General features: G+C 31.1%; 1 protein-coding gene across 8 annotated transcripts in view; it reads right to left on the reverse strand.

Moving 5' to 3' along the window:
- The window catches only part of CHES-1-like (Checkpoint suppressor 1-like), a 139,075-nt gene that overhangs the window by 39,440 nt on the left and 73,952 nt on the right, over positions 1 to 25,683 (reverse strand). Inside the window, exons 1-2 of one of the 8 annotated variants that reach the window (XM_067780361.1) lie at positions 4,612 to 4,771; positions 1,950 to 2,180 (exon numbers count right to left, since the gene is read on the reverse strand). The exons of 2 other annotated variants lie outside the window; for them this stretch is intronic. In XM_067780361.1, the coding sequence (XP_067636462.1) occupies positions 1,950 to 2,038 (89 nt within the window). In that variant the 5' untranslated portion in view covers positions 2,039 to 2,180; positions 4,612 to 4,771. Of the gene's footprint in view, positions 1 to 1,949; positions 2,181 to 4,213; positions 4,772 to 25,683 lie in introns of those variants that run through there. 5 more of the 8 variants (XM_067780360.1, XM_067780357.1, XM_067780359.1 and 2 more) reach the window with 5 other exon arrangements.

Below are 25,683 nucleotides of genomic sequence, written 5' to 3' on the forward strand. Positions count from 1 at the left end.
AGCATGCCTTGTTTAAAGTTGCAAACTGTATTTATTTTTCAGGAAACAAGTATAAAAAAACTAAAAGCAAACATAAAGCACCAAACAATTTCTCACAAGAGAACAGAAGGGTAAAAATAAACAGATAATAGAATAAAAAAAAAAAACCAAGAAACAAAAATTGAACGAACATGGAAATCGATGGAATAAGCATACAGCACCAAGGCGTGGCAACATTTTTGCTATACAAAATGCATGGGTTGACAATGTAGAGAAGAAATCACGTACAGAAAAGAAAAAAGGCAGGACATATTGACATACACAGCACTGACATTCAGGTCCATTATGTTTAGGATATTGAATAGAGCATACTGAGAGAGCAGAAAAATTATGAAATCCCAAAGTATTACAACAATTAGAAACAAAAGAGTGACTACAATGCTGTTGGCTGTGTAAACGTTTTGAGTAAACGCATCCAACGAACTAAGAATAAATTGCTAAAAAATAAAATAATAAAAATAAAATGAATAAAATAGACACTTCTGTCGGATTTAAATTGTTGATATGCGCGAGAATAAACTCAAGTCAACCTTAAAATATAAGTAAAAAAAATTTTATTGTTTAGCTTCTACAAGGCTATATACCAAATGTTCGTAGATACACAAAAGCGAGTGCTTTGTTGTCATAAGGTAGATGGCAACACGTAAACTTATAGCGCTATATATAGTATATTTTATTGTACACACAGTCGGCTATAAAGAGAGGTAGAAAATTATGTGATTGCATAGTAAACATTAAAAAACATTTATTAAATATAAATAAAATTAAATAAATTATTGTGGATTTTAAATAGCTAATTGATCGATTCGCTAAACACATTTAACTTTGCTGCGGAGTGATTTGAGAGAAATAGAATTATCTGGTGCATAAGGTAGTTTGCTAAACTTTGAAGAGCTGCTGGACAAAACTAGCGTTAAAGACACTTCTTGTTAGATATAACTATCTAAACAGAGTCTAGAACGCAGACGTCCTAGCAAATGCATAAGCATGATTGGATAGTAGATCTGTAACGAGATTTTTTTAGTCAGATATATATGAAGTTCTCCCAGAAACATAACCCTCACTATCATTATATCACGTGAAATTAGTTCCTTTCAATTAATGTGACAACTCAGCTCTCGAGAGTATTTTTCGTTGATACTTCAGCCTGCAAATTTTGAAACGACCCTATACGGCGAGAAAAAGCCCAAACACGAAGCAACATTACACTGGACAAGTTTTGAAAGTCATCTTCGTATTTATACACTAATAATATCACGTACTATGGTATATATAGATATTACTAATAAATCAAAGTACTGTCTCAATATTAAAGTCTTTACACAATAGTTACAGAAAACTCATCATGCAATTGTCATTTACAAAAACAACTACAAATGCTATTATTGCAACGCTTCCAATTGGCAAAAACAAAATATTTGTAATCATTGAAAACAAAAAGAAAAGTGTAACAAATGTAATAAAAAAATGTATACATAAAATATTAGGGTGTCACTTATTTTTACAAATTTGTTTTGAAAAGAAACAAAGCAGACACTGATATTGGCCCAGTTTTCGGCTAAAATTCTCAAAATATCACCACATCAACTTAAACACTTTATAGCCACTTTTAATAGTTATTTATAAGCGCAAACCATACGCGCTACGCCCTCCCACTATCTGCGTTTTATAAAAGTTTTTTCGTGGACCATGCTTTTACAGCCTCCAGAAGATTTCTAAGTGGAGTCTTACTTTGAAGCTGAGAAAAAAAATGTGTACGCCATATTAATAAGACACACCCTAACGTACGTTACGTATCTATGTGTGTTCGTATGTGTGACTATGCATTTCTGTATGAGCTTATAAAGGAACCTAATAGAAATAAGTACACTATACTTATTTATATATAAATGATGATAATAATAACGTACTTTTTTGTTAGATCGGCCATTTTGTAGGCGCCACTGTTGTTGCTGCCAGTCGACACTGTGGTCAAGTTCTGTATTTGTTGTAATTTCATTTATTAATTTTTCTTGGCTTCTGTTTTAATATTTTTTTTTAAAAGGTCTTAAATGCTTTTTTAAGATTTTTGTTTATATTTTTGTTGTTGTCCTCACTTTAGGACGCACATTGAGTGTTCTCGTATATTGATGTTGTCGCTACTGATTGTATTATTACATAGTAATATAATTTGTGTTTTTGTTAGTGCGATAAATGTTGTTGTTGTTGGTGTTGTCGTGCGTTTTTGTTTATTTTCGTTTGCAGTAGCTTTTTGTTGGTTTCCATTTATTATTTGTATGCACTTTTGTTGCATTTGTATTATAATATTTTTGCACTTTGTACATACGATTATGTATGTACAGCACATTAAAACGGTTCGAAAAAATAAATTTCCTCAAAGTCAAAGGGTTAAAAATTAATATAAAAAAAAAAATTCTAACTGAAAATGTGTTTTAAATTTCTTTTTATGGGAAAAATTGTTAGCACTGTTTTGGCGCTTTATTATGGAAAAAAAAAATTTTTTTTTAATTTTTGAAAATTTGAAAAAAAAAATTGTATTCGTAAATCAGAAACCAATCGATATACAGTACAAATTGCATTTAACGATTTTTCAAAATGAAAAAAGAGATAGCATTTTAATTTTTTTTTTCAACGGGTTCAAGGCTTTTTACATTTTATAGCAAAAAACATAAATTTTCTACTTAAACTTTTGGGATTTGAGAACATTTTATCTCACATAAACTAATGGAAAAAATTAAGGGATCAAAATAAATAATAAAAGTCCAAGATCTTATGATGATTTTTTGAAAAATCAAGCGCTTGATCGAAGATATTTAGGAAACGCCTAATGTTAAATGTGCCTTTTAAAGTTCTGGACTTATAGAAACCCTCTAAAGTGCCAAACTAACCCAGCCAGCCGTTAATAGTAACAGCATGTTGACTGTAACCTACGTCAGTAAGAGTGACTAACCGAGCAACTTCCACCTCTAAAAATGTCGCCGAACCATGATTAAAAATCAAAAAAATAAGAAAATTTCAATTTTGCAAACAAATTTTTTAAATAAAAATTTAAAAAAGCTTGGAACGTTTTTTTTTTATGTGAACAAAATTGAAAGCTTTCGAGTTAAAGTGTAATCCTTGAAACCTTTTTCATCTTAAATTGCCCCTAATAAACATTTTTTTTTTATTTTTATCAAAAAAATGCTTCCGTTGTAAACAAAAACGAATTCAAAAAAAACTTTTTTTATTTTTCTTCCATATTTTGTGGTTTGAGCTTTTTTTGTACAAAATTTCATGTCGAAAAAACTACTCAAACTTAAAAACCAATTTTTTTTATATCAACAAAAAAAATTTCGTTAAAGAACAAATGAAAATAAAATTATATGAATTAATCGGGGATTGCCCGTATTGCTTTAAATGTATGAACATTTATTTCAAGCAATTTTTAATTTTATAATTTATTTAATAATTTGGGAAACATTTAAACAACGTGACATCAGGACGGACAAGGCGACAACTGTTTCGATTATACCTTGTAAATCTCTTCAAAGCCTTTTCTCCCGGGAGTGGGAGTCGAACCCGCACTCCTACGATAGTTGAAAGGCTTTGAAGAGATTTACAAGGTATAATCGAAACAGCTTTCGCCTTGTCCTTCCTGATGTCGCGTTGTTTAAATTTTTCCCAAATTATTAAAGAAAATAAAATTATTTTAATATTTTTTGTTGAAAATGTTGCCTTGCTCTGTGGCCAGTTTTTAACACTCAATCTTAACTTTTGGATATTTTTATTTATTTTTTTTATTTTTTAAACGGTCTTATGTGCATACATACAAGTGTACGTACATACCCATGCCTTATATTATCGGAAGTGTCATATCAACGAACTTAAATTTGCGTACATTGGCAAAAAACTATATTGTAATATACATATGTATATATTTATACGAAATTTATATAACTAATAAAAATAATAATTTACAATATTATAAAAAAAAGTTTATTAAAAAATGCCTCAGACATCAGGAAATCGTCGTTGACGACGAAGATGATATCGCCGCAAAAGCTTTCGTACAAGTCACAAAGTACAAGTGAAGAAAGCATTTAAGCAAAAAAAACACGGAAAAACCAACAACAAATGCAACGAAAGAAAAGCTGAAGGCTACAGCCTGCAGGCGTTTTGTCGGCGACCCACTCACTTTAACAACAACAACGTCAGCACAACAATTACCAAGCGCCTCCTCTTTTAACTAACCGTACGACCGACTACGAAACATACATACACACTATTGTAAAGTACACAGACACGAGTATTGATGTGTGTGTGTATGTAGCAGTTAAAAAAAAAAAACATTAAAAAGGCCACAGCGTAAAAAAATTGAAACACTTTTAATATTGTTTTTTTTTTTGTATCTATTAGCACTTTTTAACGTAGTTAAAAAACATTTCTGCTTTTTTCACTTTTTAATTCCAAAAAATTTGTAGTGCAACATTAGCACTTACGTCTTAGGCGTTTTTTGCGCTAATGCACAAGTTTAAAATTTTATAAATTTTTTCTTGCCAGCATTATTTTACAACAGTTTTAATTATTTTTTACCATTTTTTTTTTTCAAAAAGAAAATTTCTTCAAATAAGATTTCAAGCATTTTATCGCTTAGGAAAATTGTTTCTTCAAAATTCTATCACGATAATTGACGCGCGGCCTTTGCTTGCATACTGATTGTGTGTGGCTGGGTTTGACTGGTTGCTTGGTCGGCTAGCTGGGCTGGTCGTTCGGCGTCTGCTTTGCTTCGAAACGCTAGCGAACGCTGCCTTCTTCCAACGACTCAACAAACCATAACGATGTCATGCGATGCCATACATAACATTTGTACCGATACGTTTTTTTTCAAGAGGCGGGGGGTGGTGATGGGTTTGATGGGGCTTTTGTTGACTTTTTGTTGCTTCTGCTACTCAGCAGAAAACAGATTTTGTTTTGTTGATGTTGTCGCTGTTGACGTTCGTATGCGAGCGCGTATAACGAGTACGGCACCGAATAAAACACCAACAAAAATATAGCAATGAATAATATTAAGAACAACAAATTTATTAGGACAGTGTTGCCGGTTGGTGGTGGCTAATTTTTTTCGTTTTTCCTTTTTTTACTTTTTGACATAAAATCCGTAATGTGTACAACAAAGCTAGAAACATAAATGTAAACAAAATATAACTATATTCAGGCAGGGGTTACGCTGGACCCATCTCATGAAAGATTCATCTAAATGCTACCTTAACCCAGATATCCCGACGGACCTCTTGGTGAATCAATTTCCACACTTTTATACTCAGTGCTCTGCACACAGAGTATATTAACTTTGATTGGATAACGGTTGATTGTACAGGTATAAAGGAATCGAGATAGATATAAAAATGAAATAAATGTAAGGCGCGATAACCTCCGAAGAGATCTAAGGCCGAGCTTCTCTTCCAATTTGCGTCGCGCTCCTCTTGATTTTCCCTACAAATTGGCCGGACGGGACCTACATGTTTTATGCCGACTCCGAACGGCATCTGCAATGCAGATGAGTTTTCACTGAGAGCTTTTCATGGCAGAAATACACCCGGAGCGCTTGCCAAACACTGCCGAAGGGCGACCCCGCTTAGAAAAATTTTCTTCTAATTGAAACACCTTATTTCTAAAATTTTGATGTTGCTTTGCCCGGGGTGCGGACCCAGGGCATACGGTGTGGTAGGCGGAGCACGCTACCATCACACCACGGTGGCCGCCGAGATGGATATAGATATCCACAAATCAAAATCATCAGTATCGACAAAAAATTTGATTGAGCCATGTCCGTCCGTCCGTTCGTTAACACGATAACTTGAGTAAATATTGAGATATCTTCACAAAATTTGGTACACGAGGTTATCTGGACCCAGAATACAGTGGTATTGAAAATGAGCGAAATCGGATGATAACCACACCCACTTTATATACACATACATAAAATTTTGGAAAACACAAAAAACCTGATTATTTAGTAAATAATATACCTAGAATGTTGAAATTTGACGTGTGGACTAATATTGACTCTTGATAAAAATTTGAAAAAAAAAAATTTTTAAATGGGCGTGGCACCGACCCTTTTATGACCAAGCAATTTTCTATGTTTCGGGAGCTATAATTCGAAGAAAAATTAACGGATCGTAATAAAATTTGGTACACAAATTTTCCCTATAGCAGGAAATATTTCTAGAAAAAATGGACGAGACCGGTTAAAGACCACGCCCACTTTTATATAAAAAAATTTTGAAAGGGTCGTAGACGAAAATAATAAGCTATATCTTAGCGAAAAAGAGCTTTGTATCAATAGAATTTTACTTTCTAAATTGAATTATAACATTAAATTGGAAAACACTAAAATTTTTGAAAATGGGTGTGGCACCGCCCCTTTTATGACTAAGTAATTTTCTATGTTTCGGGAGCCATATCTCGAAGAAAAATTAACATATCGTAATGAATTGTGTACACATATTTTCCTTATAGCAGAAAATTTTGGACGGGATCGGTTAAAGACCACGGCAACTTAGATATAAAACAAGTTTAGAAGAGTCGTAGACTAGAATAATAAGCTATAACTTAAAAAAAAAAAGTTTTGAATCAATGATATTTCACTTATCAAGTTTTATTGTAAGAGGAAATGGGAAGAAATTTTTTTAAATGGGCGGTGCCACGGGTTATGTAGAAAAGTAATTTATCTGAAATGAAATGTACAATTGAAACTCACGCTGAGTATATAATGTTCGGTTATACCCGAACTTAGACACCTTTACTTGTTTTTTAATACCGTTATTTTAACATAAAATATTATAAAAATTAAGATAAATTAAAAAAAAATATTTTTAAAACGATTTTGTAGGGTGTACTACATGTAGTGCGCTCGGCACATACACAAGGAAAAAGTAGTAATTTTTAGTTATATAGGATAAATCGTTTTTATTCAAAGCTTTTATGTAATAACATAAATTCAAAAAAATATATTATTTTTTTGTTGGTACTCAACATTAAAAAAAAAATGCAGCATGTAGTGGTCTTCTTTTTAAAGTGCTTGCAACGTAACTGTTTACATTTTCCGTCCGATTTTCGTGTGATCTCTGTTAGTAAATGATCCTTTCGGTCGAATTTGATGTTGGCTGATGAGTGCGATGGAAGAGTTCCCAAAGGATTTCCATACGTAGATATAAGTAAAGAAGCGATACGTCGTCTAAAAGCTAAGTGGTCCATTTTGCCTCCCAAATCGCCGTGAAATTGCCAGGCATTATGTTCAGCAAGATCAATGCAAAGCGTAAAAATTGGGAAATAACACTTTTTTCCTCGAATGGAAACACGGTATAGGCTAAGTTTTTCATCTGCTCGATCAACGCCCCTCATGAAGTGATTGTACTCGTGGACAAGACGTGGCTGCTGAACTTTTAAATGATTCTTATCCTTTTGGGACCAACGTGTAACTTCTTTGGAGGGTTGAACAGGATGAATATTCGAGGCTACGTAAATTGAATTGCGATCTTTCCAGCAACTAACTATCTTTGTCGTTAATACAACAATAACAACAACTGACCAAGGACCAGTTATATATATTGTTACGAATATTAGCAAAACTAAGGGGTGCTGCTATCTCTAAGCCGACGCTAAGCAGTGACGTGAATTCACATCAATAATTCAATCATTATGTATCTACACAAACGAAACAATAATTGCGTCTACACATATGTACCATGTACGTATACGAGCAGCGGAGAGTCAATGCACAAACACATGCATATATCTGAGATACTCCTGAAAGTATGCAATGAGAAAAACTATAAAATCATGCAATTATAGTTACAGCTGAGAAGTTTGAGAGCTGCTGGACTAGTAGATTCTGGAAGCGCCTAGAATATGCGAACGTTGAAATCCAAGAGTATAAAAGGCGGCAATTGTAGAGGCGCTGGAATTCAGTTTGATTTGAGATTTCGATTAAGACGCTATCTAGCGAGCAAGAGCAGTATTATTTTGAATAGTAGAGTTTCATTTGAGCTATCAATCAGTTTGGTTATTCAGCAAGCTATTCGTTGCACAGTTTGAGTGTTATTGTGAAGTACTTTAATAAAGGCCATTTTGCATTATTACATATTGGAGTTATTTATTCAACAGTTTAGTGATTCGAACTCAGCAGAAAAAGGGCAAATAAGAGGATTACAAGTGAATTCGTTACAGTATATAATTTGAATTTCGCATTAATTTTTGAAAAATTTTCCGAATAAGTATTCAAATTTTATTCCATACAAAAATTGCATACTTTTCCAAAATACATATGTAAATTAAAGAAAAAAAAATAATTGATAACATTTTTTTTAATGTTGTTGTTGTAACGATACAAGGCTTTGGGGAGTGTTATCGATGTGATGGTCCTTTGCCGGATACAGATCCGGTACTCTCCGGTAACACAGCACCATTGGGGAACGATTTATATGGCCACATTACACCTTCAGGCCATCCCTCTCTCCCCACCACCAAGTTCCATGAAGAGCTTGGGGTCGCCAGAGCCTCGTCTACTGGTGAAACAGGATTCGCCACGGATAGGCGAGGATGACAATTGGGTTGGAGGAGCTATATATTGTGCTGGCAACCTGAAAGGGTTGCGCTACACAGCCCCTTGAATCTGGTATTTTAGTCGCCTCTTGCGACAGGCGTACCTACCGCGGGTATATTCTGACCCCTTAATCCGCTGGGGGTCATTTTTTTAATAATTATTTTTGCTATTTTTCGCAAGAGTACTTGGACAATTTTTTAACAAAACTGCAAAATCTTCAAAATTCGAAATGTATTGAATTGTAATTGAATTTCAACAATATGGCAACACTTCCACCTAACAAATACTAACTAAATTATGATGTTTAAGTTAGATTATGAATACAAACGATTGCTAAGGCAGGGGAATGTGCGCTTCTCCGTGTTCATTGTGTGCGAACGAGAGTGAAAGGCAGAAAACAGAAAAATAACTTATTAAATTTTGTTTAAAAATATGTACGTTAAAGTAAGGCACCAATACACAACACTCGTATTTGTGTGTGTTGTATATGAATTAATTAGAAAAAACAAGAACAACAAAAGGCTCTGTATTAGTTAAAGACACAGTATGATAATTACGCGAAAGTGCAGAGTAGAGAATGAAAGGTAATTTTAAAATAAAAGCACAAAGTAAAAGAAAAAGAGTTTTGTGTAAATGTGAATGAGTGGATGAGCATATGCCGGCTGTTGAATAAATTGTGCGTATCTCAGCAGAAGAAAAGATTGCGAATTCTCTTTGCAGCGAACGAACGCCGAATGCAGAAAATTTTTGTTAAAAGCGCAGACGTTGAAAAATTGCAAAAGTGCTAATCACAGTAGTCAAAGAAAACGAAACGAGGGGAGATATGAAAAGCACAATTTGGAAACGCTTTTTTTTTTTTGTTTTAAATAAAACAAGACCTGGTGAAAAGTGAAAAATGAACACTGTCGATAACAACTAAATTTCCGAGGATATGAGAATTATATGGGGTATACTGAAGCTAATATTAAAAAAAAAAATAGAAAAAAACTCTGAGGGGCCCGCGATTTAGAGGTACTATGACATTTTTTTTAATTCAGGAGAGTCTTTAGTTGTTCCATGTGCAATTTTTAAGCCGAATTTCAAAAGCAACGAAAATCTGAATTTCATTTTAATATTACATTAAGGTGTGAAAAATAAAAATCTATATATATAAATAGAAAGGCTAAAACGTGTGTTAGTTGGTCGCCGGTGTTTGAAGAGATGTGTCGGTCGATTTTGTTCAAACTTGTATACAAGTTGCGTAAACCTCACGCGGTGGTTACTACATAGGTTTGGTTGCGATCGACGTATAGGGTCTCGAGATATAGGCCGAAACGTGGACCCGAGTACCCCTAGAATGTGTTTATAGAATATGGATAACAAATCAAAGCTGTTGATGAGTGCTTTAGTATAGGGTAATTTTCATACCCCTGGGTGACTAGGGTGTCGAGATATAGGCCAAAACGTGGGCCAGTGAATGCCTAGACAGTGTTTATACAATATGGATATCAAATGAAAGCTGTCGATGAGTGCTTTAGTACAGAGTAATATATTATCCAGAGAGGGACTGGGACTGGGATTAGGACTAGGACTGGGACTGAGGCTCGGAGTAGGACTGGAACTGAGACTCGGAGTGGGACTGGGACTGGGGCTGGAATAAAATACATACCACCCTCTGGGACAGGCAATAAGGGATGCAGAAGAATGAGAAGGAATTGAGAGAAGAGAAAAGAGAGAAGGAGATTGAGAAAGAGATAGAATGAGACGAAGATGGAGATAGATGAAGCGAAAAAGACGGAGGGAGGAGTGAATAAAAGGATTAGGAAAAAGTGAAGAGGGGGGAGAGCAGAGTCAGACGGAAAAAGCTCATTAAAATGTATGCAGATAGGCCAAATTTAGGGCAGGACAACGTCTGCCGGGGCCTTCTAGTAGTGTATAAATCAGTAGAAGGCAAGATCCGGAAACAAGGATGTGATGACCGTAAAAAGGCGGAAAATGTAGTTGCCATATTGAAGAGAAATACGTATAACTCAGGACGTAATATAGGGAGTTTGGAGTCATTTGAACCCAAAGCCAAAACCGAAGCCGGTCTGTAGACATACAAAGTTCAAAGCGACAATTAATGGTTCGCTGGAAAACAAGAAAACAGTTGTACATAAAATTCGATTTGAAATATGATTTTGCTGCATAAACTTACGTTCTTGCTGAGTTATCACAACACCCTTCGCCGATGCTAGAAGAAATGTGCCTAAAAGCTTGAGGACACAAAAAAAGACGAATTTCCCCAAATTTCTGGTTTTTCATGTAATATGCAGTTGCGGCAAGAAGAGCAAAACTTTCGTAACTTCAAGTAAAATAAACAATGAAATTTACTTACATATATCAAAGAGTGAGAAGCTTTGTAAATTTTTACAACAGCATAGTGTGCTACATTTTTTTTGGCCTGATATTGCCTCGTGCCTCTATGCTGTTAACTGGTACGATAAAAATGATACAACATTTGTGCCTAGAGAAGCTAACTGCGGCCAATAGAAAAATATTGGGCTCTAGCGAAAAACAAGAAAAAAGAAAGTCAACGAAACAGAACTCCACGTATGTATATCACAGATTTTGGAATTAAGTGAAAGCTCTGATGGTAGGCATTCTAGACTAGATCAAAAAGTTTATACTTTAAGCCCAGTTTTTGTAAAAGTAGCTATAATTTGAATTAAACTTTCTTTTGGAGGAAACACATTTTTTGAAATTCGAAGAAGTGGTTGCTTAGATATTTTAATTTTTTCAAGCACTAATTTCTAATGACTCACTCCTTATAAAGGAATACGAGATTAAGAATAAATACAAAACAGCGAACTTTTGTTAGTTTCCACGTATGCTTGTATACTCTCAGATACCCAAAAAAACAACAGTAAATCATGTTTATAATGAACCGAAGGCATCCGAGAGCGATAGAAAAAATATATAAATAAACATCGAAATTAGTTTCCCCTTCTCGTTCTCTCTCTCGCTATCACGCTCACACACATACACAATCCCGATTTTTATTTAGGCTGAAACAACAACAACTATGTCAACAATATACACACATGCGAAAGCTTACGCTCAAATAATGCTAAAAATGATCTGTGAAAAAAAGTAACAAAGCTGAAAAAATAAAACAGCAGAAGAGTGCGCTTATATTAAAGGTAAACAGCTTTAACAACAACAAGTTGTGTATCGTGAGCTGGCAACTGTAACAAAAACGTACACATATATGTATAAAATAACAAACCTACTTGTAAACTTATGGCACACACACACACGAAGAAATTTTCAATTTGTTCTACAGCACACGAATGAAAGAATAAACGAACGACGCCACCAAATGTGCGCATAACAAATTAAGGTAGAGAAATGAAAATAAAAATAAACAAAATAACAGAAATTCTAAACAAATAATAAAAATCGGAAAAAAATTTTATAATAAAAGTATAACAAAAAATAAAGTAACCAAATTAGTAACCACAATGAAGAATCAACGGATCATAGAAAAAATTAATAATAATAAAAAAACTAATAAAAAATGTGGCGATGCTTGCTTATCAAGAAAACATACAAAAAAAAAAAAAACAATTCAGCGTAATAAAATTAGATTTTAGCGCACAGAAAGGTATTTCAGAATTTTTATTTGCAAAAAGTGAGCACAAAGTGAAAACAAAGAAAGCGAGGCTAAATTAAGTAAACAAAATGAGAATCACTTCTTGAATTGAATTCTTGGGCGAATGTGATTATTCAATCGTCTGGCTCTCAAAAAACGTGCACTGCTCGGAGGTTTTGAGTAGTAGATAGGCATTTCAGCATGGAGTTTTATACAAGAAAAATGGCACATCTAATTTGAATTTTACATTTTTTTTTACATTTTTAAACAACAATTAGAAAATTTTTTATTTGTAATATTTTTTTAGTAATTCTTTTTACTTTTAATTTTGTATTTGAAATTTTATTAATTTTGTTTTCTCATTATATTGTGACAAATATTAGTGACACTAAGTGATACTCACATCACTAGTCTGATGCTAAGTAAATGAAGCCACAACAACAATAAAGCAGGCAGTCGCTTGTATCTACATAAACGAATCAATCATTATGTCTACACATATGTACCTACACGCAGCGGAGAAGAGACGCACAAACACATGCATATATCTTATCTGAGATGCGCTCAAAAGTAGAAAATAATTTGTGCAAATATCACTCACATATAAACGCGCATATGAGAAGCTATACATGTGCATCTGTAGTTATAATTTTATAGCTGGTAACTAAGTAAATTCTAGAATCGCCTAGAAGTATGGAACGAGGAAATCGAAGAGTATAAAAGAGCGCAATCTGTTGTTCTTTGGTCAAACCATACATGTTAAATTCCAATTAGAATTAGCAATTGATGCAATTGGTTTATATTCTCTAATTCATTAAACAATTAGAAATAGTTCAACTAATTCCCACTAGATAATTGAAATTTTTATTCTAATGGTAAATCTAATTGCAATTAGTTGCCATTAGCAAAAAGAATTGGGTTGCCTTTACAATTAGAAATCTAATTGACTTCTGCTAATGCAATTAGATATTCAATTAGCTCGATTTAGAATAAATTATTTATATTTATTTACATCATTATTCGTTCACGTCAATAATTCTTTGAAAGAAATTTACTTTTATCAAAATAATTGATTCTAATTCGAGCTAATTGATTATCTAATTGCATTAGCAGAAGTCAATTAGATTTCTAATTGTAAAGGTAAATCAATTTTTTTTGCTAATGGCCACTAATTGCAATTAGATTTACCATTGGAATAAAAATCAATTATCTAATGGGAATTAGTTGAACTAATTCTAATTAGTTAAACTAATAAATATTAGAGAATTTCGCAAATGAAGGTTAATTAGCAATCATTAGAATTATCTAATCATTACTTAACATCTATGGGTCAAAATAATGAAACACGTGTTCCATTATTTTGACCAAAGAACAACATATTAAAATTTCATCGAAACCAAAAATCATGTCCTGCGCGGACCGGGTGTCTTGAAATGGAATGAGCCTGTAGATATTACTATGTTTATTAAATTTGTTAACAATTTTTTTTTTAATTCATTTACTTCTTTTATGCAAACACCTTTGTTAAAGTTTAATAAAATTTTAATTTTTTCCTTATTGGTTGTCTGTTTGGTTTTTTTTTCGACCTTGTTTGTTTTGTTTAATTTTATTGTTTTTCATAATTGAGTCAAGGTTCGATTCGAGCTCAAGGCCAAAACAATAATTTTTTTCTAATGATAATTATTGTTATTTTTTAATTTTTCTAAATTTGAAAAATTGTATTTTGTTGTTGGAATAGTAAGTAGAAAATTTTTCAGACAACCTGCCATAGCTGCGCAGATAGCTCCATTTCGAAGGGTGCTAAGCCTTCATCATCAGTACGCTTTAGACACGCTGCGCTAACCATTTAGCTATACAGCGGTGGTTTGTTTGACTGGCAAATTGCTACTTCCTTCTTACCAACTATATTAATTCAGTGTTGCAAATGACTGATAATGCTGGATTTGTTTATTGTTAGTTACTTTGTTTGACATTCCCAAGTGCTCATGGTTTATTAACAATTGTTTTTGTTTTTATCGAATCGAACCTTGAATCATTTATCAATAGGCCGATAAAAACAAAAACAATTTTTTTTCATAATTAAAATTTTTTTTTTGTATTTAAAATTTTTTCCTTGATTTCTCTTTACTATTATTATTATTTTTGTTTATTCTTAATTTTAAAATTGGAGTGTTTTATTTTTATGTACTGTACTTGTTTAATTTTGTATTAATTTTTTTGTACCGGTCTTGTTTTACTTATTTTTTACTTCCTCCCGTTATCATAAGTTTTCTCTGTTAACTCGTATATTTAATTTGTTTTTTGTTAGATTTCAATATTTTTAACATTTATTTATGTTTTTCATTATTTTATATTTGTCTATTTATTTTCTCAATGTTCTGACTTGTATTTTTTAAATATTTTTTCTTATTCATTTTTGTTCATATTTATTAATATTTAAAAATTTAAAAAAATGTTTGTGTTTATTTTAGGGGTTTTCATAATTCTTTTTAATTTTTTTTTTTTCATATTTTTAGTGTTTTATTAACTGTTCATGTATTTTGAAATATTTATTTCTTTTTTTATATTTATTTATGATTATAATTTTTTAATATTTCTTCATTTCTTTTTTTTATAATATTTACACATTTATTTTTCTTATAATTTTTTCAGTATTTAGTCATTTTTTAATATTTATTTTTTTCATATTTATTTACTTTTTTATATTTATTTATGTATTTTTTTAGATTTATTTATTTATTTTTTTATATATATTTATTTTTTTTTTATATTTATTTATTTACTTTTTATTTATTTATCAATTGTTTTATATATTTATTTACTTAGTTCTTGTTTTTAAAGCTAGTTATTTTTTCTTATATCTGAAAATAAATCTTCCGGACAAATAAGAAAAAAATTGGGCGTCCGGAATCTTTTTACAATGAAAGAGTTTTTTTCTATATTCCTTTTTTTAATTTTTGCGAATTTATACATTTTTGTTTTTAAATTTATTTATTCTTACATCTTTTTATATCTCTGTATTAATATTCTTTGTATCTTATTATTATTTAATTTTTTTTTGAAATTTTTTTCATGCTGTTATTTTGTAATTATTAATATTTTTTGTTAATTTTCTCACATTGATATCCTCACATTTTTAAATTTATGGACATTAGAGAAAAATTGCAAAGTTTACAAACGGCGATGGTTACTAGGACATGTTTCTGAATTTCAATTCTTCATCAGCTAGTTTCTCGGGAGCTGAGTATTGAACTCGAATCTCCAACATTCATACTAGTGTAAAGGCAGATGCCTTTAACCACTCAGCCATATGAATGCGACGCTACTCGCTTTGCAATTGGTCTCTAAGTATTGCCTTATGAAGTATGAGTGTTGGAGATTCGAGTTCAATACTCAGCTCCCGAGAAACTAGCTGATGAAGAAGTGAAATTCAGAAACATGTGCTAGTAAGCATCGCCGTTTGTAACTTTGCAATTTTTATTTTTAAATTTATTTATACTGATCGTAATTTTTCTATTTTATGTATATAAATATTTTTTAAAGCCCACCTGTCCAATTTATGTATGTATGCACATTTGAATTTCACGAATACTTGAAATTACTAAGTTCCGTTTTCTTTATTTAATACTGAAAACCGAGTTCCTTAGTCTTTGGAAATTTCCCAAATTTCACAACAATTGCTGTTTTCTATATAGAAGCGCATGACTTGGTTTGTTGCTGTTGTTGTGACTAAATTTACATTTGCTGTAAGAGCAAATAATAAGAGAATATAAGTTCACCATGTCATATTTTTCTCACGAGTAGTTGTTGTCGTAGTGACGTAACAGTTTTCCCCTTTTTGTAAAATTTAGCACGTCATTGTCACAAATAATGAACTCAACAGCCTCACAACAAAAGCATTAGCTGGCGACACACCAAATCTATCATTCATTGATTATGATTGAGGTGGCGGCGTCGTTGATGTTTATTATTTTGAAAATTAATATATATAAATTTAAATTATTTAATTGTTATATTTTGATATATGAAAATTTTCTGATTAAAATGACGTTGATTAAATTCGTTAATTTATAAAAAAAAATTGCATAAAAAGAATAAAAATGCAACGAGTACAAAGTCTATACAACATCTTCATAAGGTTACGTATACGCCGTGTATTACCATTCGCCTCCCTCCATGCAAGCGATTGTGTCTGCTTGATAGTTGGTTGACTCAACAGCAGCCGTTGTAATCTGTGCTAAAGCTTACTCTTTCTTTTTTTTATTTACGTAGATACATACTAGCATTCATACATATGTACATAAATACAAATGAGCTGCTTTTATAGGCACGATTTATGCCTAAATTTAGCATCATTACAGTTTTATTACTCATTCAGCAGTGGCCTAAATAAAGCCAAAACACAGTAAAAAAGTTTAAGAGAAAAAAATCTTTAGAAATCTGTTAAAAGCATTTTTTCAAATATGCACAATTTGCTAAAATATTTATAGATTTATGAAATTTTGAAAACTGTGATGCCAAAAATTTGCGAATTTATAAACCATCCATTCATGTGTGCAATTTGCTCCGCCTACCACACCGAAGATCCTGGGTTCACGCCCCGGAGAAAAGCAACATCAAAAACTTTAGAAACAAGTATTTTCAATTAGAAGAAAATTTTTCTAAGCGGGGTCGCCCCTCGGCAGTGTTTGGCAGGCACTTCGAGTGCATTTCTGCCATGAAAAGCTCTCGGTGAAAACTCATCTGCCTTGCAGATGCCGTTCGGAGTCGGCATTGAACAAGTAGGTCCCATCCCGCCAATTTGTAGGAAAAACATAGGAGCACGATGCAAATTGGAAGAGAAGCTCGGCCTTAGATCTCTTCGGAGGTTATCGCGCCTTAAATTTATTTTTTTTTTTAATTTGTATAGAGCAAAGCATTTTGTAGTTTTTGACGTATTTTCGTATACTGTAAGCTATTGAGTATAAAAAATTGTTACGTCTGTATGTAAATATGTAAGTAGGTAATATAGGGCTCACATGCCATCTAAACGCCATTTGCTGTGTGACTCACCAAATTATAAAATTGCTTTGTTCACAAAAAATATCATATATCTTAAACTTGTATTAATACATTTTTTTATGTAAATACACACAAACACAGAACTGAGTCTGTACGTACACCGAAATAAATGGCGCTAGCAAATTCAACAAATCGCATTATGGTGAATTTTTTTTGTCAAGATAACAAATTTGTTTAGTAAATTCAACAGAAGAGAAACTGTTTGTCACAAGTTAACAATGTTCTGCAGAAATTACAGATTCTTAATCAATCTAATTGATTTTTCTGTTAAAAGAGCTGATTTCATTGGCCACTTCAAAAGCGAACAACTTTCAATGCAAATACATCACCTAAACTTACGCTCACGGCGATCACGAACTTGTTTTCAAGTCCGTAGTGCCACAGAAATACTTGTAATATCAACAGCCTTCGCTGTTATTCTTATGCTAAAAAAGCTGTTATTTTAACAGTTTTTGTTGGTATTCTTAGGGTGACATTAATAACTGTTAAGTAAACTGAGCTATGGTTTGCTATTGATATAATGCATGGAGGACGCACTCTCTAAATGTTTGTGATGTTTTCTCTCATTTCCACTTATAAGATTTTGGATAACAGTTAATGTATGTGTCTCTTTTATAGGTTAAAATGTACTCGAAAAACTCACTTCGGTTTTGCCCACTTCACATTCCGTCAAGATTTGCAAACAGGGAATTTGTGTTAGCTTAATGTAACAGCCAGTTGCGATGATTAAAAGTTGACAGACATTTCGCATGAATTGGCCCGTAATTCGGTTGATTTCATCATAACTTTTTTTTTCAGTGTATGCATTTGTCATTATTCTACATTTCTTCATATACAAATTCACGATTTGCTAGTAAATGCATTTAATTATTTACAAATAAACCGAAAAAAAATCTGATTCTTCAGACTTTTGTTTAACTTAAGAACAAATTACACTTGAAATAAAACATTTTTGATTACACCAACAACGAAAATTATTCATCAGTCATGTTGTTTATTATCATTTTTTTTTTATTTGCAATAGCGCTATAAATTTAAATGACATGGCATTGAATTGGCATGCAGCAAATCAATGCACACTACTTATTTAATTGAGACGTTCATGTTTGTTTATTTATAAACATTTTATTTATTTTCAATTTGTCTGATTTCAATTTGAGTTTTAATTACATGTTTTTTTTTATTTATTTTTTAGTTTTTTTTATACTTAGGTTAGTTATATTTAAACGTTGCTATACATTAGGGATATTACAGAAGCAAGTCCACCCTAATCTGAATGGGATTTTTTAAATTTGCTCTAGCTCAATCGAAATCGGAAGTTGAAGAGAGGTACACTGTTTGCTAATATAATCTGTAATCATAATCTATATAGTTTTTGAAACTGAAAATACAAGATGGATGTCGAAGAAAACAATACAATCAATTAAATGTTCTTTTTCTACGGAGTAAGAAATGCTACCCAATTAGCGAGAACACAAAATTATAATCATCTCATATGTGTACAAAAAAACTTTCCTACCGATGGACACGGGCTCTTTCTACTGTCCGCTTTCTATTATAACTCAGGTTCAAAAGAGTCGGAACCGAAATCGGAAGCAGACCTCTAAATTAATCGTTGATTTCGACATTTAGAAACTACTCGAAGCTAAAAAGTTGTGTTTATTTTACTATCCCACATTTTTTCAAATTTTGTTAACTGTTCTTATTAACCTTATTTTTTTTTATTATTTTTTAGTATTCATTTTTCTCTTAATATTTATTTTATATTTATTTATTTTTTTAATTATTTTCATTTACCTGAATTTTCTATTATTTCTTATTTATCTTTTTTGTAAACTTTTTGTATTTTCAATTGTTTTTGTTTTTATCGGCCTATTGATAAATCATTCAAGGTTCGAATCGAGCTCAAGGCCAGAACAATAATTTTTTTTCTAATGATAATTATTGTTATTTTTTAATTTTTCTAAATTTGAAAAATTGTATTTTATTTTTTGGAATAGTAAGTAGAAAATTTTTCAGACAACCTGCCATAGCTGCGCAGATAGATCCATTTCGAAGGGTGCTAAGCCTTCATCATCAGTACGCTTTAGGCATGCTGCGCTAACCATTTAGCTATACAGCGGTGGTTTGTTTGACTGGCAAATTTGCTACTTCTATTCCTTTTTACCAACTATATTTATTCAGTGTTGCGCCATCTGGTGCAAATCACTGATAATGCTGGATTTTTGTTTATTGTCAATTACTTTGTTTGACATTCCCAAGTGCTCATGGTTTATTAACAATTGTTTTTGTTTTTATCGGCCTATTGATAAATCATTCAAGGTTCGAATCGAGCTCAAGGCCAGAACAATAATTTTTTTTCTAATGATAATTATTGTTATTTTTTAATTTTTCTAAATTTGAAAAATTGTATTTTATTTTTTGGAATAGTAAGTAGAAAATTTTTCAGACAACCTGCCATAGCTGCGCAGATAGATCCATTTCGAAGGGTGCTAAGCCTTCATCATCAGTACGCTTTAGGCATGCTGCGCTAACCATTTAGCTATACAGCGGTGGTTTGTTTGACTGGCAAATTTGCTACTTCTATTCCTTTTTACCAACTATATTTATTCAGTGTTGCGCCATCTGGTGCAAATCACTGATAATGCTGGATTTTTGTTTATTGTCAATTACTTTGTTTGACATTCCCAAGTGCTCATGGTTTATTAACAATTGTTTTTGTTTTTATCGGCCTATTGATAAATCATTCAAGGTTCGAATCGAGCTCAAGGCCAGAACAATAATTTTTTTTCTAATGATAATTATTGTTATTTTTTAATTTTTCTAAATTTGAAAAATTGTATTTTATTTTTTGGAATAGTAAGTAGAAAATTTTTCAGACAACCTGCCATAGCTGCGCAGATAGATCCATTTCGAAGGGTGCTAAGCCTTCATCATCAGTACGCTTTAGGCATGCTGCGCTAACCATTTAGCTATACAGCGGTGGTTTGTTTGACTGGCAAATTTGCTACTTCTGCCTAAAGCGTACTGATGATGAAGGCTTAGCACCCTTCGAAATGGATCTATCTGCGCAGCTATGGCAGGTTGTCTGAAAAATTTTCTACTTACTATTCCAAAAAATAAAATACAATTTTTCAAATTTAGAAAAATTAAAAAATAACAATAATTATCATTAGAAAAAAAATTATTGTTCTGGCCTTGAGCTCGATTCGAACCTTGAATGATTTATCAATAGGCCGATAAAAACAAAAACAATTGTTAATAAACCATGAGCACTTGGGAATGTCAAACAAAGTAATTGACAATAAACAAAAATCCAGCATTATCAGTGATTTGCACCAGATGGCGCAACACTGAATAAATATAGTTGGTAAAAAGGAATAGAAGTAGCAAATTTGCCAGTCAAACAAACCACCGCTGTATAGCTAAATGGTTAGCGCAGCATGCCTAAAGCGTACTGATGATGAAGGCTTAGCACCCTTCGAAATGGATCTATCTGCGCAGCTATGGCAGGTTGTCTGAAAAATTTTCTACTTACTATTCCAAAAAATAAAATACAATTTTTCAAATTTAGAAAAATTAAAAAATAACAATAATTATCATTAGAAAAAAAATTATTGTTCTGGCCTTGAGCTCGATTCGAACCTTGAACTTTTTGTATTTTGATTTTTTTTTTTTTATATTTTATATTTTCAATGCCATTATTGTTTGGTTTTTAGTTTCTTCAATAAATCTTTTTCAAAGTTTTTTTTTTTAATTTTCTGTTAGTCATCTGCAATAATTTTTAATTTAGTTTAACAAAAAAAAAATTTAAAACAATGCCCTGAAATTTTTTATAATTTTTTTTTTGTTTTATCGAATTTTTCATGTATATCTTTTAAGTTTTGTTCGCCATTTTTTTCTATTTTGTGAGTATTTTTTTTACTTTTTTAGGTTTTTAAGCTATCGTTTTTTTTTCTTAAAATTTTTATTCACTTTTTTATAAATTTTTTTTTTAAATAATGCCTTTTTCCTTAAAAGTTTTTCCAACTTATTTATCATTTTTTTTAATTTGTTTCACAATTTTAAAAGGAGAATATCCCCTTCGTTTGAGTTTTTAGTTTAAATTTGAATTTCTTCAATTAAGAAAACATGATACAATTTTATCATCAGAAAAATTTAATACCCTGATGGGTAGAACAGCACAAAATTCTATTTTACTCCTTTTTGTTCTTTCACAATTTTTTTTTTAATTTTTTTTTTTATTTCTTTTGCTAATGTACATATTTAAAAAATTTTTTATTTCGTTTATTTTCTGTTTGTTTTTGTTTTTAATATTTATATACTTTTGTATATTTAATACCTGTTTTATTTTTTTTAATTTTTTAATAGAATAATCTTGAAATTTTTTCATTTTATTTATTTTCAGTACCTAAACTTTTTTCCTATTTTTTCTTACCCTTTCTTCAATTTTTGACCCTAATTTATCTTAAATTCCTTTATTATTGATTTTTTTTTGTCTTTTTCCTTTACCTTCTCTGCTGATTTATTTTTGTTTTTTTTTTAACTTTTTATTTTGATTTTTTGTTTATTTCTTTTATTTTTATTTTTAGTTTTTTATTTTTATTTTATTTTTTTTCAGTATATATTTATTTATTTTATTTTTTCGTATCTATTTTTATTTTTTATTATTTTTTATATTTTTATAACTTTTTTATATTTGTATTTTATTTTTTTCATATATGTTATTTTATATTTTTTTTATTTTTTTATTTCTTAAAATTTTTTTTTATATTTTTTAATTGTTTATGTTTCTTAGTTGTCAGTCAAATTTCAATACCTGCACTTTTTTTAATTTATTATCAACTTTTGCTTTATATTTTGTAAACTTTATTTGACCATCCAAGCTTCTCTAGTTCTTTTTTTTTTTTTTTTTTTTTTTTTTTATTTTTCATAAAATTTGGAAACCAGAATCACTCTTCAAACATATATTTGGCAGAGAGTTAGCGAGAGACAAAAAGAGTGATAAAAAATGTCTACAAGAAAAACTATACTTTGCCGGTGTAAGCCCACCAAAATAAAATTAGATATTTTATACGGAAGTAAGAGTTTAAATAGTGCGATTAGATCTCTTAATTTGACAAATTGTATGGCTGTGGCCAAATACATTAAACAAGCATTTCATAAACATACATACACAGCTTTTCGCTTACAAATACGGTTGTTATGTATTTATTTATGTAAATAGATTTACGAGTAGACGCAAAAAAATCATGAGACGCGTGACTATTATAAATACACGTAAGAAGCGTTTACTGGCCCAAAATACATACATACAAACACACTTGCATATTACATACATTGTATACGGAGTCATTGGTATCTGCGTGAAGAGCTCATGTGCAGAACCACGAGACTTGTATTGTTGTTGTTTCTTGTTATTGTTCTCATTTGCTGTTGTTGTTGTTAAACTATTTTTCCACATTTTTCTTTTCTTTTTACTAACAAAAATCAGCGCGGTTCTGAGTTGATGGACACAGAGGCTAAAGTGAAAATTTTTAGTGAAATGCATTGTAATGTGGGAGAAGTAAGAGGGGACAAGAAAAAAAGCAAATAATATAAAAGAGCTCGCCGTTGAAATGTAAAGCGAAGGCGACAACTGTTGGCAACCGATCAACAGTGTAATGGGTGACGGAGCACGTTTTGAGCTGTGACTTGGTTGCTACCATGTTGTTGTTGTTATTGTAGGAACATTTTCCTACGCTGCACATCATGTTGGCGTAATAGTTTTGTTAGCGGACAAAAAATGTGAAAAAAAGTAAAAAAGGTAAACAAGACGCTATAGCAACTGTATTTAGTTGCTGCCACACTCAACGAAATACACAAAAATGTTGCTAATAATAGACAAATGTGTTGCAACCAAGCAACAGACAATTGTTGTTGTGAAATGTTAAAGAAATCAATACATAATAACTCAATGCAGCGCCGACAATTGATTTGGTGAACGAAAACTATAGAGCAAGAAACTTAAAAAAGAAAACAAGAAAGAAAAACAAAAAGATTTAAGAAAGCATCTGAAAGTATGTGGCATAAGATAATTTTGAATTAAAAAAAATAATTATATAAATAAAAGTAGCTATGCTAGAGCGTGAGTTAGGGTGACACAGATATTTTTGAAGTAAATTTATATTAGAATTTTTTTAAATATTTAAAATTAAAATAATAATTAACTGATTGCCTCTAATTGTATGGAGATATTCGGCTTGAAACTCTTCCGAATTATCATTTTTAAATTTTTCCGATAAAAATTTGATTTTTATTCAATAATAAATTTTTTTTTTTATTCTCGTATTTCCATATTTGGTTATTTCATTGCTTTGCTTATTTTTACCAATTTTTTTCCAACTTTCATTATTTTATTTGCTTTTTATAATTTTTTTTATTTCGTTTGTTTTTTGGTGTATTTTCTTTGTGTTTACTTTTTTATTTTGTTTGTTTTTGTGTTTTTTAAATTCGTTTTATTGTTTTTTTTATTTATAAATTTTGTATGTAATTATTTTTCTATTTACTTATTTCTTACTTATTTCTTTTTCATTTTTGTTTTTTTATTTTTTTACATTTATTGTTTTCTTCATTAAATTTTTTGTTTTTTTTTTTACTTTTTAGCTTTTTTTATTTTTATTTTTTTTTTGTAATTTTTATTTTTATAGCATTTTATATTTTTTTTTAGCTGGCACGTTTTTTACATTTCGCGTTTTTTTTTTAATTAAAATTTTTTTTAAATAGCACGTTTTTTATTTTTTTTTGAAAGTATTTACGATTGTTTGATCCTCACCTTTTTTGTTAAATACTTGATCTTTTCATGAATCCAATTTCGGTATATGTATGTATACAACAAAGTTCACGAATCTCACAGTTTTTTTTCAACAAAATTCCTTACCTTTTATTAAGAGTTTTTTTTTTTGCTACCGTATAAGCCAATTTGCAAAACTTTGTAGCCCAAAATTAAATATTCGAAGTGCTGATAAAAATATTGAGTCACTGTTCACAAAAAGCAAAGGCAGTTGACACCCTAAGAATGCTTATGAAATCGAAAAATATTTTGAAACACAATGACCGCTTGAATGACTAGCTGAATGACTAGCTCCACGACGACCTCCAACCGGTGGCGTCACTCACATTTCAACACTCTGCATGTGCATATCACGGGGAATAGAATATAATCTTTTTATGTAATTGGCAGTAGAAGCGGTTAAGCACGTGGTACAGCGAAACTCTGACGACATCAATGTCTTGTCAACTCTGCTACTGGCAAGCTGGATGCGTAGTATCTTTACGTCTTTCTTTTTACATAACATGTCCATTGAAATGTATTTTATATAACAAGAGATACAATTTACTAGAAAATATCCTCGACCCCTATTTCGAAAAAATGCGGGAATATGCCAGATTTGAAAACCTTGTGGAGTCGAGTTCAGCGCAATTTCCTTAAATGATTAGAGTCATCACGGATATGCATGATTCAAGTTTCCGTATAGACAAAATATTTTAGTGGCCATTTGAGCTTCAGCTGGCTTTCGGATGATTTTTTCTTATATTTACATATACATATACTATTAAAACAAACCTACCCATCTTATCGCCCACATAAATAAACTGAAAGAAATGGTGCTAGTAAAATCAACAAATCGGTTCTGTTGTTCTTGATATAACGGAGATTCGGTGAAATTGATCGAATTCGACCGAGTTCTTTGTCAAACGAACAAATTAATTTAGTCATTGCAACAGAAGAGAAATTGCCGCTCTTAAGTTAACAAAATTCTGTAAAATTGACAGATTCCTGGTCAATCTTAATGATTTTTCTGTTAACACAACTGATCTCACTGGTCATTTCAACAGTGATCAACAGTCAATACATGAGCAAATTTCAAAGAGAATTTTACGCTCACTGCGCTCTCTACTTTGTACTTATAACGATGGTGCCACTTGTTTAAAAAAAATACCAAAATAAGAAAACCACCAAATCGAAAAAACACACAAAATGGGAAAACAACAAAAAACTAGTTTTTCAGTTATCAATACAAAACGAAAAACCATTTTTTGAATTTACTGTGCAAAAAATTATGAGATACCGGGACACCTATTTATCGGGTACAATTTTGCAACTTCTCCAAGCGAAATGCAAAATTGCGCCCTCTTGTTGCAAAAGTTTTGCTTGCACCAACAGGATTTTTCCAAAGTTAGTAAAATTTTGTTCATGTTTTTACGAATTTTCACTAACGCGAACAAATTTAATAATATAATAAAAAACATCCTTTTTTGATGTTGATGTTTCGGACAACATAAAAGTTTGAGTTGTTTTGGAATCGTTTCAACTTAAAGCGTTACGAAAATTAAACTTGCC

The sequence above is a fragment of the Eurosta solidaginis genome, chromosome 4 (assembly GCF_040869045.1).
Source record: "Eurosta solidaginis isolate ZX-2024a chromosome 4, ASM4086904v1, whole genome shotgun sequence".
Lineage (NCBI taxonomy): Eukaryota > Metazoa > Arthropoda > Insecta > Diptera > Tephritidae > Eurosta > Eurosta solidaginis.